Below are 11,897 nucleotides of genomic sequence, written 5' to 3' on the forward strand. Positions count from 1 at the left end.
TCATCGTCAACAAGACTGGACATTAACTAAATTCATCAAGAACTCTTGAAATTCATCAAGGGATCTTGGCAAATATACAATTCCTAGATACACGAATCACAATTCTAATCTTCATCTGTCCTGCTGGCACCTGTCGATATATATTTGTTCATCCTCCTAGCGCTCCGTGCAGTTGACCTGCAGCTACTTTTTCCATACCAAACAGCATGCTACATCAGTTCTAGCCGAGGGGTCTATGTCCTTCGCGGTGTCTACCCAAGAAAGTGACCGAGTTCCGTAATGCTTGCCGACCATGAATTTACTCGATCCTCTCCTCCTTCTGCCATATGATGATGGGCAACATAACCATCGAGCACGCTGCAGAAATGACTGACCAGCTTCATTAGCACCCTCTACCCGAAGAAAAACGCCTCACTTACGTGGCACAAATTGAAAAGCGTAAAGGTAGCTCGAGCGAACAACCCGCTGCACGGAGCCCGACAACGTCTCGGCGAATCTTGCGTCGTCGAGGATCCGACCGATGAACTAAAACCAACGATTAGATGTCAAAGGACCCACTATATAAGCTGCACAATAATACCTGTTTCTCTAGGAGGCCTTCTAGGTTCTGTGAGAGACGACTCCCGAATACTCGTTGAACGACCGCCGCCCCTGACGCAGGACCGATGATCAACCCCAGCTGCTGGAACAGATAATAGGTCGTGATGCAGGTCTCCAGACACCCTTTCGGCGCGCCGAACGACATTCCGATGAATTGGGTGGAGAACAAAACACCGGCAACAATGCCGTTGGGGAATAAGTAGAATATCTCGGGGATGGAGCAGCCATCGCGCCAGCGTGCAAAGATGAGGAGATACACCGCGATGGCGATGATGCCGGCAGTGACTGTCATGCTCTTATAACGCTTCGTTCTGCATGAAATGTCAGCCATGTCGCGTGGCACCGGGATGACAGTACCTCTTGATGATGGCGCCGGCTACAACACCTCCGATGGATATCCCCACGGAGCTGATGACATACGTGGACGAAACGAAGACGTTGCTAGCGTGATCAACCCGAATGAAATAGGGGACGAGGTTGCTCACAAGCTGTGACCGATAGTCAGTAGACATTCATTCCAAGAAAGTGCAGACCCACCGCCATACGAGCAGCGTTCATCAACACCTGTCCCACGGAATAACCTCCCAACGATCTTATCATAAGATTAAGCGGAATGAGCGGCCTTCGAGCCCAGAACGCTTCAACCAAGATGAATATTGTCACAGCCCCGACCAGGGACGGCACCAGCAATGTTATCAAGTGACTATGGTCCCCTGTCGTGACACTTGCATTCTGAAGAATGAAAAGCAAAATGACAGTGGCTAGAGCAAGAAAGAAAAGACCCCCAAAGTCGACCTCCGACAGCTTGGTGGGAGGAGCATTCCGATGGTCTTCTTCGACTTCGCGATTATTCAACGAGGGTGGAAGGCCATGGATCGACACTAAGCCGCAGATAATAACTAGAGGAAGCTGACCAAGGAAAGACCTGATTTTCTGAGCAATGAACACTTACGATGTGACCAGGGCGCACTCACCATCGCCATCCGATAGTCTGTATCAGAAGTCCTCCCAACGGCGCACCGAGACTTCTGCCAAGGACACTGACAACATTTGCATAGCTTCGGAAAAGAGCTACGTCGCCGGCGGGAATCAAGTCTGCTAGGGATGAGTTCGAATACACCTTGACAGAGAATGCCTGACGTACCTGTGATAATGATGGAAACCAGCGAGATCATTCCTCCACCACTGATCCCCGCTAAGACCCTGGCGAGAACCAACTGTTCCAACGAGCCACTAAGACCACTAAACGAAGGTGAGTAAACACTCGAGATACTGGAGCACGAGTAGACAAACCATGCTAGACATCCCACGGCAAAAAGTGCATAAGCGCCGAGAAGCACATTTTTCCGACCGTACATGCTACTCAGGGTGCCATACTGACCGCGAGGACTCAGTGCTGTGGGCAACAACGCACCATCAGAGGCCATACCATAGGAAGTGAGACGCAGAAACCGAAATTATACGCAACAACCAACCATGAACCCTCGGACAGGCGTTGAAACTGGGAGGATATGGTGCTCCATGTTGAAAGAACCAGAGAATCATCCGCTGCGGCAACAAAGATACCTGATGCAACATTAGGGCTGCATTGAACCTGCCTCGAGATGCTTACCGATGAATGAGCCATAAACAACAAGTTGGTTGGCATATTCACTCTGTTTGATCTGTCGCTCCTGGACAATCGATCTTTCTCCGGTCGGGTCCTGGAGGAGAGGAGATTCTTCGTCCGCAGGCATATCGCACTATAACCCACAACCTGGAGGCTTGAGTAGATGAAAACCAGGGCAATTGGTGGATATATCAATTTTCTTTGTAGGTCCAATAGTAACCCCTCTCATCCAGGGCCAGAGAGTGAGTCAGGGTACTGCCCTGCCGAGCATTCCTTACTTTGCAAGGTTATCACGTCAGCTGGGATTCTGATGATACGCCAATTGACTAGCCTCAGGATTCGCACTAAGATAGTCTGTCCGCCAGCATATCATGGCGATCTCTTTAATCAATCAGGGGAAATGTCAATTTCCTCGTGCCATGTTGGGTCAAAGAGGGACTTGATCCGAGGGGATCTGCGTGGATGTGCATCAAAATCCCCTCGTCAGTGCGGCTGAGCCAGCTCTCTATTCAGCTTCGACACGATCTTTCGTCACCCACTGGTCAAAGATGCAATAGCCTGTGATTCCTTGCATCTGTTCCCCGCATGATGCAAGGTGACCGCACAATGCGACAGACCCAGCAATGAGGTGTCGCCAGGACAGTGGTTTGTCCGCAGATCGATAATGTCACGCAAAAAGGCCTCGTGGAATGAATGAAGATACCATTTGGGATTATATAAAACGACCAGTGAAATGATTTAGAGGAACAATCACCAAGATAATGCAACCGGTCGGAATCACTCTATCTTTGGAACACCCACAATGCCCAGCAGATCAATCACCGAATCGATGGTAAAGTCGGGGTTTAAGCGACCACACTCTTCGCTGTCACCCTGCCCATATCGACACCAGGAAACCTTTGCTCCGATATTGCGCGCGAATTGAATATCAGTCCGGGTGTCGCCGACCATGAGAACCTCGCCCCCTCTCTCCCCATAAAGTTCCTTCAACCTCGGCAACATCACGTCCGTGAAGCTGGAAGGATCGGGCTTCCGCGTAACCCCGGGAATGCCATCGCCCAAGATGAAGGGCTCGGGAAAGTATCCCAACAAGCCAGTCTTGGTCAAAGCCGACTTCAAAGCTTCCACGCCCTTATTGCTGATGATAACAATGGGAATGTCGCGAGCGCGCAAAGAGCGAAGCACCAGCTCGGCACCGGGGAATGGTTTGGCGCGCTGTTGGCCGTGGGCAGCGTACAGTTCGCGATATGTCTTGACCCAATGATCCTCGTCAAAGATATTTGGGTCGGGATGAAGACTTCGGAACGTGTTTCCGGGAGGAGCGCCCGTGGAAACAAGTCGACGCACTTGATCAAGAGGCGCGGTGAACCCGGGGAGGAGAGTGCTGAATGTCAGGAGAACGGAGTGCTCGATAGCATCGTAGGTATCGAAGATCGTGCCGTCGAAATCGAAGATAACGAGTTTGTACATGGTCAATGTGGATTCTGATGGAATTGAGGGTTGAGTACTGAGGAGTGAGAGAACAATTCACCAGTGACTCACTCGTCAGCCATCCCGATTTGTGGAAACGCGGCTGATCCTTAGACCTTAGCCGACCAATTCTGGCGCTAATCGCAGATCCTTCTCGATCACCGAATAGATTGATATTGCTTGTATCGGCAGGATGAAGGTGTTAACTAACTTGTCAACATATCTGCCTACACCGAAACATCATCTGGTCAATTCAAAATGGACCGGCACATGCCATTCATGGCTTGTGTGCCCTGAATCACACTCCGTGTAACATCTGACGAACATTTTCCCCAGGACAAAAAGCTCATGGTCCGGCAATGCTATACTTAGCATCAATCAGGCCAACGCAGCAGCGGTCAGCGCATGTGTGGCCGATTTGACCTGTCGTTGGGCCTTGCCGTCAGGCTCGCCGTTCTAAATATGGAGAGGCAACCAGCTCGTAAAGACGCAAGAAACCCTTCCAATCAGTTCGGTTGCCATCAGACAAGCCAGATGAGCATCCCTCAAGGTAGTATTATGATCCAGACACTGTCTGTGGTGTATACAGCAGACCACACTCTTGCCACTACTGGGTATAAAACAGCCCAGCAAAACTTGTCTATCCCTTACTTCATTCAATCTCAACCTCCCCTTTGCGTTGACTTCGGATAGTTTCATTCAACGTTCACCTCACTTCACAAAATGCACTTTGCCTTGCACTTGCTGTCGGCACTAGCCCTGGCGAGCAGCATCATAACCGCTCTCGCCGCAACCACCGACCGACCCGCCGTCAAAGACTCCACGATCCTTCGCTCCACTGCAGGCTGCCCAGCCTGCCCCGAGCAAAACTGTTTGAAATGCACCCTCGGCTTCCACGAGACCCTCGAGGCCAAAGCGGACGCACATAACTTCACCCGCACCCTCGTGGGCTTCAAAATCCCCGTCCTGCCCTCGTCCATCATAAAGTGCACCGTGCAATTCCCGGCATTCACCCGCCCTTCCCGGGACCCGGTCAACATCACCGTCGCCGCGGCCAGCTCCCCCGACTGGGACGAAGGCACCGTGACGGGTGAGACAGCACCGGTGTGCGGACCTGTCTTCGCCACTTTCAATGTGCCAGAGTATGGCAACCCCCCAGCGCTGGACGTCACGCCTGCGTGTCTCCGGGCGGACGACCAAGGCAGGTTTTCAGTCTACATTGGCACCGATGATGGACGATTTGAGATTTGGTCAAAGGACTCGGGGAATGCGGCGATCTTGCATGTTAGCCATTGAGTAACGTTCTGGGGTTGAGGTGCTATGATTGAGGGAAGGATGGAGGAGGATCAGGAAAATTGCTATCGAGTAGAATTTGGTACTTCACGCTTAGTGGAGTGTGTTGCGAGGCTACGATTGGTCAAATTGAAGTAGGAAGAACAGGTAATCTCAATTTTATGCAATGATCTTTCCGTTTTGCATATGGTCGTACAGGCAACTACTGTGTGATTCACTAGGATATAACGACTCTTCACCTGTTCTGGGAGAGACGAAGATTAGTCTGTCTGACAAGAACGCCACACAGACACGTTCCCCGGAAATCTGATGAGCTCATGATGAACTAAATGTCTCATTCTAACCCCCATTATCCAGCCTAGAATGTAGCCTCCTGAAGCGATAGTATCTAAACTGATCGCCCATCGTAGAAAATGCTGTCTAGAGATATGAACCACGAAAATGTCTCCTCTCGAATAAACCATCAAACATATCCATCCAACCCATCCCATCCACTAAACCTGTCCCCAAGCCTGCCCTCGCGATCCAAATCAGCCCACCTCTTTGAACTGACAACATGAGGCAAGACATCGCCACGATAAACGCACACAACACATCATGAGCAAACAGAAACGTTACATTGTGCCGGAGGCCCGTTCACCATGAAGTATATCACCCCACATATAATATCGCACAGGAACGCTGCACTGTAACGCAAACCTACGCCACTCATTTCAGCTCAGTCAAACACCTCCTGGGCCGAGCGGGCATTCGACATGGATGATCTCGAATACTGACCGAGAAGGTTGACGCTGGATGTGCAGCTTGGTGGTTAGCATGCCTGACAAGGTGTAGGGTGCTTTGAAATTGCTACCAATTTGGTTAACATGATGCGCGTTTTAGCTCAGCCAATACTCCCCGTCATTATAATAATTAGGTAATGTCATATTCAGTGAGTGTCCAGCGAAGTGATCTAGTTCTCCTAGGCCATGGCAAATAAATAGGCCGGACCCAGGTGCGTGCCAGTGGTGGAGGCATTCAGGAAGCAGCGTGAACTTCAACGAAAACGATAGTATAGAGTGTTACGCGGTATAGTGCTTGGTGGGTTATATTGGTGATGCGTTTAATACCGCGAGACCGGTGATGCTTTTGCCCAGGGATGGGCTGAATTAGGCGAGCGACAGGGATGAGGAAGCCAAAGAGGTGGTCCGCCAGAGAGCGCCTAGACAGGCAGAATCTTGCTAAATATAGATGCTGATATGTGGTGCTCCGTGGTCCATTGGCTATAGAGTTGCAGCAGCAAGCCGAGACATTGAAACCTACGTCGTTGATTCCACGAATACTTCTGGCAGAGAGAATGACTGCTCAACCACTTTAGGATACGGCATGCAGATCCGGTCCAATTGACACAGTCGTTCCTATCCTCCCCTCCAGGGCCCAGTTGTACGACGGGCTTCACTTCATCTGCCAACCAGGTCGAGCATGTCTCGGCTCCATGCAGGTTCAGGCAATTGCCGCCAAACACCACTCGGGACGTTCCACAACAGGGATCTATCAAGGAAACTGGATTAACCTTTGAAGTTGCATGGTATCAAAGGTAGTTCGCCACAGTCAGGTCAGTGGGTCCTTGTCCCAAGTACAGGAGATCGTTCTACACGTGAAGGTTGAGTCAGTCATGGCTGGAAAGAAGTAATCAGAGAAGTCCGTATCCTTTCCCTCGGAAGAGAAAAGACGTATTACGCATGACATGCCTCGGAAATATGGTGCATTGTAGACTGGAAGCGCCTTATGTGGCATGAATAAAGAGAGATAGACTAGGAAACAGGCAGGAGACTGCACTATCATGAATGAATAATGAAAATAGTTCATCAGAGCTGTCCGCATAACCCCCGTCATCGAATACAGGCCCGACTACCCACTTCGCAAAGTCGCTTCAACCATAGGAATCATTCCTTTGTTGATCGCATCGGAGGATCTCCAGTCAGACCAGGTATGATCAAGAAGCCCTGCGGAGCTGTTAGTAACTAGAGTTAGGTCTCCCCCGAAAAGAACTCACCCCAAGATTCATCAAAATCTTGCACTCCCTCACGAATGTAATAGCTTCCGCCTAGCTCCCAAACCATCCATCCCGATTGAACTTCGGGCAAATATTCCTTCAGGCAGGAAGCATAAACAGTGTTATAAGAATCGTCATCCTGAGAGAATCCAAATTCGGTCAATAGCACCGGCAGAACATTCACAATACTCGAGTTCTGCGTGTCTAACGCATTGTAGCCACTGCCGTAGAGGCTTGACTTCAAACTGTCACAGCTCCCAGTGTCACTGGCGTAGTTGTGAAGCTCAAGCACGATCTTATCAGCGAAGGCAAAATCATCCTTACTGAACTTAGTACCGTCGCCGAGGTCCTCCCCAGTAGGGATAGGAGTCAAGGTCGTGTCGAAGTTCAAACCGGAGAAAAATATCAGGAGATCGGGATTCGCCTCGTAGATCTGTTTGGCATTCTCAACCATGTTCTTATACCAGACAGTCCATGTATACTCTTCGCTTGTAGATTCATCATCGGGCTGACGGAACTCGTTGCGCATTCCGACGCTTTTAACGGCGGGAAGGTCTTTGACCTGTAGATTGTTACGTGAGATACGGTATGTGCGACAGGGGCATGCGGCGACATACGTGATCAGCCATGTACTTCCATCCCCTATGCCAGCTGGTCACGTTGAAGAACTCGTCGCCAAACCAAGAGTTTCCATCATCAGTGGAACAACACCACTTGGCCTTGGAGACGTGGTTGTCAAGGTGGACGTAGACACCCTGGTCGTAGCACTCTTTAGCGACGGCATCAAAGACCTATATGTAACAGTCAGTATCTGGAAGACTCTATACATGACAAAGCTATCATACATCCAGCCTAGTAGTATCCTCCCCAAACTGATCATTGTGGCTGACAATATCCTGATACACGGAAGTCCCATTCTCCTCACCAAGAGCGTTGATAAGGGAAGTTTTGATAGGCACGTCGCCGCCCTGTTCATAGATGTCATCGATCATTTCGATCGCAAATGTCAGTCGAATTGAGTTCATCCCCAGCTCCTTCACCTTGCCAACAATATACGCGATGGACTGGTACTGAAGACCCTCGGGCAGCATCGCATCTGCTGCGCCGGGCCAATTTACCCCAGCAAAGGTGACGTTTGCTCCATCTGAATCAACGATCCAGCGACCGGATGTTGAAAGGGGCGAGTCCGAAATAGACGCAGCGAGGGGAGTAAGACTCAGGCCGACCAGAACGGCCAAAGCATTGAGAAAATACATGACGAAATGCGATACTCTTCCTGCAAGTCACCACCGACCAAGCCAGCCGGGATAACCTCCACTCTAAATACATCCCGAAAGACAGAGATTGCATGAGGAAATTCTCTGAACGCAAGAACAGGCCACGCATGAACACCAGGCAGAAGATGCGGGGATGCTTCGGGATTTTACTGTGCAGAGTTTAGTCGCTGTAAGTTTATGCACGAGCAGCTTGGATGAGGTCATACTTGCTGATCCTTGCCAACGCTAAAGCCGTCGTTCTCAATTTCTAGTCGTTTAGCCTGTTTAGTGCAGAATGCATAGCATGATGCTGCTCCGCGGTTAGCGCCGCTGATCCCGGCTGTCTCCGGCCGAAAGATCTCAGAAGAAGTTAGAAAGGAGAGAATGGAATTTTGACACTTGGTATATATTAGGTGCATTCTATAGAGAGTCTGTACGGAGGTATTCCGAGCCCGAGGATCGCAACATTTCAGTCCTGGATTGTTCGTTCGGAAACAGCGAGATGAAGGATTTTGGACTAGGAACTGGAATATTCCGCATCGCAATGCTAAAAGCGGAGGTCTCTGTGGAAGATATCGAACAGACATTATATCGGTATTTCGCAGTTGCTCAATGGATCGTTTGGCTTGGATAATCGGGACATGCCGCGTTTGAACATGAAGAACAAGCTCGCACAAAACCCCTAACATCTACCGCAGCTTGAAGGCATACATAGATACCCAACCGATTCTATCAAGATCTCGAGCTCTCTGTCACATAATGGTCCTCGAACGCAACGGCTGCGCATATTGCAACTCAGCATTCAACCTGACCCAATGTCAGGGTGGGTGCATGGTGGTACTGTACTGTAGCCAGGAGCACCAAGAGGCCCATGACGCACAGCACAGACGCAAGTGTGAAGACATCTGTGTATCGCGAGCTACTCATCTAGAGGAGCGTGATCGTGTTATGAGACAAGCCAATGTCACCGATGACTGGCAAACCTTTGTCAGAAGGACAAACCCTGGTTCACTCTTCCTGTTCAAGTACACGATTAGTCAAATGTTTTACCGATGCAGTCTTTCACTTGTCCACACCACGCTGGCACTGGAAAGTGAAATGGACCTCGTCAAGAACTGGTATGTTCCATCACGAAACAAACCTACCTGTGAAGCCATTCGGATTGCGCCTTTCTTGATACGCCTCAACCGGGACGATGAGCTCGCTCGTGAGTATCTCGACGGACTTGACATTTCAAAATTCCAGATCTCTACAACTAGCACGATCTCCGGCAATTATTGGAAGATGAAAACCCGGTGCAACTTCGTCAAAATCCTGGTGAGAGTCAGAGTGGCCGTGGACCTGAGAATGTTAAGAATGACCACGAAAGCCCTTGAATCAGCAGTGCCTACCGAAATCTTGGACCAAATCCGTCAAGAGGTCGCGGTCAGTCCGTTGGTGTGGAAAAACCGCCGATTTATCGAAAGTAACGACCACGATACACTGATCCAGGCATTAGACAAGGACATCATACACTCGGTGCAAGAGATTCACAGTGAGAATGGAAATCTGTGGGGCGAGATGTTCAAGGACGGAGAGCTCACAGTTCCATTCAAGCATCGTCTTCCTGGAGGAACAGAGATTAATACTGATATGAAACAGGATGAGGCGCACTCAATTATTCGAGACAGCCAACTGGCTTGGAGGGGCTCTCCGGGTGCGGTGGATTATCTTCAGAGGATTCTTCGCATGGTGCTGCCGCCTTGTCGTAATCATGAGGATATGGTAGCGCTCAGTTAGCGAAGCAGCATACATACCCATGCTGGATTCTCAGTACTGTCTCCCTAGCAGTTTGTTCAAGATAGGACCAGAGGGCTTCATTACATGTATGTACTGCCGGTTTGGAGCCAGGTTTGTTTTGTTTGGTCGAATCCATATTTGGCGCAATAATTGAAGATCTACCTTATGGAGCTCTACGTCTGATAGTCTTGACTCTAATCACTCTAATGAAAGGGCCATCGGAAACCATGAAGAGCAGTATGAAGCAACTGTAGAAAGTCCATATCTTCTTCCAACATCGAGAATGAAAAACCACTATCGAGACACTCCACTGTAACAGACAACAGCCAGAGGTGTGATACATAGCCTTGTTTGATCGAATTCCTTTGCAAATGGGATGACTATTAGGTATGGCCCGGGAACCTGGCTTGGTTATTGTTGTCCTTTATGAGGAGATAAAGGGTTGAGTAAGGGGGTAATGGGCTGTCCCAATATTACTGGTACAGCCAAATGCTATATAAATACCGAGGAATTGACTAGAAGGACAGGTCTCTTTTGTTGCAATTCAATAGGCCGACACAGTGGCATCGTGCAGTATCTGGATCTAAGGAAACCTTCCTCAAAAGATTGAGTACCTGGCATCTTGATAACCGTTACTATGTCTCAGTCAAATCAATTCGAAAGCAGGTGCCCTCACTGCCTTGGCGCGGACAACCATTACCCCTGTCAACGTTGCAAACTTGTTTTTTATTGCAACGAGGAGCATCGGGCTTCTCACCTTCTTGCCCATATGTCAGTATGCAGTGCCGTTTGCAGGGAACGCACTAAATACGAAGTGGTCAAGTCACAGTTACCTTTTGCTCCGGAAAGCCCATCTGGAGACAGCATCGACCATGATACGATTCTCGGAAACCACGTATATGATGTGAACAGTTACATCGAGGCTCGAATCAACTATGCGAGAGTTCTGGAAAGTCTTCATAGCAGGCAAGCTGCCGAAAAGCGGATCAAGTTGCTGAGGAAGGCACTGATAATGCTTCCGGACAACAAACATGTGAACGCTTGTCTGAAGCCTCTGTTGGGTCTCATGTTCCGACTGAAGTCCGATGAAGAAATTTACAAGTTCATGAGGCAATACCTCGGCGTTCTCGTGGTTAAGTATAAACAGCCTCAAGACCGCATCAGAGACTACAACAAGCTGAACGCATTGAGCGACATTGAGCTGGTCCGAGCGACCCCATGTTCGCAGATTCTGCGAGTGGCATTTGTGATCCTGAAACTGAGAGTGATAGCACAATTGCAGGATATGCCACAGATTGTCGGTAAGAAAACCCGAATTGTGCCAAAGGAGTTGAAAGATAAAGCCCATTTCGGGTTCTTCAACGCTCTCGCCACCGCAGAAGATGACAGATACACCATGAGTGAAGCCAGCTGTTCGCGCCTTATCGAACGCCTAATCCAGCAGGTCCGTATATTGTTCTTCGCTGTTCATGAGTATAATCACCAGGTTTGGGACTATCTCATGGCCAAGGACAACCCTGCTAACATGTTTGAATCTCAGGAGAACTCGACCTCTCACACAACAGCCGCTATGATTCGTATACAATTACGTGAACCTTTTGAGAAGACTCCCGGTGCCGAGCAGCTCGTGGACCGCTTCCTCGGTGAAGTCTTCCTCGCCGAGTGTCAGAGGACGACCCCCGAAATCAAGGTGGAACCCGATATGTGGGAAGAAGTCCGGCTGGATGACATTCCCATGGCGAAGCACGAGTCAGACTGAGGAGAATATGGCCGGCAACGAGTAACTTTGGCTCGGAAATCGTCTGTGTCTAAATTTCTACTGTTGGAAATTTAGGAAGGTGGCCGACCTGGGATA

The 11,897-nt window shown here is 49.6% G+C and overlaps 6 protein-coding genes across 6 annotated transcripts; 3 read left to right on the plus strand and 3 right to left on the minus strand.

The window, feature by feature from the left end:
* Positions 1–298: 298 nt before the first annotated feature.
* Positions 299–2,027, minus strand: LDX57_007007 (uncharacterized protein; the record flags this gene model as incomplete). Its single annotated transcript, XM_046088729.1, has 8 exons — positions 299–369; positions 420–525; positions 581–911; positions 958–1,088; positions 1,138–1,525; positions 1,575–1,695; positions 1,745–1,842; positions 1,894–2,027. 8 exons carry the CDS (start codon positions 2,025–2,027, stop codon positions 299–301), a joined length of 1,380 nt encoding a protein of 459 aa, XP_045944699.1.
* A 959-nt stretch (positions 2,028–2,986) lies between these two features.
* On the minus strand, positions 2,987–3,679 carry LDX57_007008 (HAD family hydrolase; the record flags this gene model as incomplete). Its single annotated transcript, XM_046088730.1, has 1 exon — positions 2,987–3,679. One exon carries the CDS (start codon positions 3,677–3,679, stop codon positions 2,987–2,989), a length of 693 nt encoding a protein of 230 aa, XP_045944700.1.
* Positions 3,680–4,402: 723 nt separating this feature from the next.
* On the plus strand, positions 4,403–4,975 carry LDX57_007009 (uncharacterized protein; the record flags this gene model as incomplete). Its single annotated transcript, XM_046088731.1, has 1 exon — positions 4,403–4,975. One exon carries the CDS (start codon positions 4,403–4,405, stop codon positions 4,973–4,975), a length of 573 nt encoding a protein of 190 aa, XP_045944701.1.
* Positions 4,976–6,862: 1,887 nt separating this feature from the next.
* Positions 6,863–8,263, minus strand: LDX57_007010 (cellulase family protein; the record flags this gene model as incomplete). The annotated part of the gene is made up of 4 exons (XM_046088732.1): positions 6,863–6,957; positions 7,008–7,569; positions 7,625–7,798; positions 7,853–8,263. 4 exons carry the CDS (start codon positions 8,261–8,263, stop codon positions 6,863–6,865), a joined length of 1,242 nt encoding a protein of 413 aa, XP_045944702.1.
* A 752-nt stretch (positions 8,264–9,015) lies between these two features.
* Positions 9,016–10,042, plus strand: LDX57_007011 (zinc finger MYND domain-containing protein; the record flags this gene model as incomplete). The annotated part of the gene is made up of 1 exon (XM_046088733.1): positions 9,016–10,042. The coding sequence occupies exon 1, from the start codon at positions 9,023–9,025 to the stop codon at positions 10,040–10,042; it is 1,020 nt and encodes a 339-aa protein (XP_045944703.1). The 5' UTR covers positions 9,016–9,022.
* Positions 9,808–11,817, plus strand: LDX57_007012 (zinc finger MYND domain-containing protein). Its single transcript, XM_046088734.1, has one exon. It carries the CDS (start codon positions 10,680–10,682, stop codon positions 11,799–11,801), a length of 1,122 nt encoding a protein of 373 aa, XP_045944704.1. The 5' UTR covers positions 9,808–10,679; the 3' UTR covers positions 11,802–11,817.
* Positions 11,818–11,897: the final 80 nt, after the last annotated feature.

The sequence above is a fragment of the Aspergillus melleus genome (genome assembly GCF_016097325.1).
Source record: "Aspergillus melleus strain CBS 546.65 chromosome Unknown contig4, whole genome shotgun sequence".
In the NCBI taxonomy this organism is placed as follows: Eukaryota; Fungi; Ascomycota; class Eurotiomycetes; order Eurotiales; family Aspergillaceae; genus Aspergillus; species Aspergillus melleus.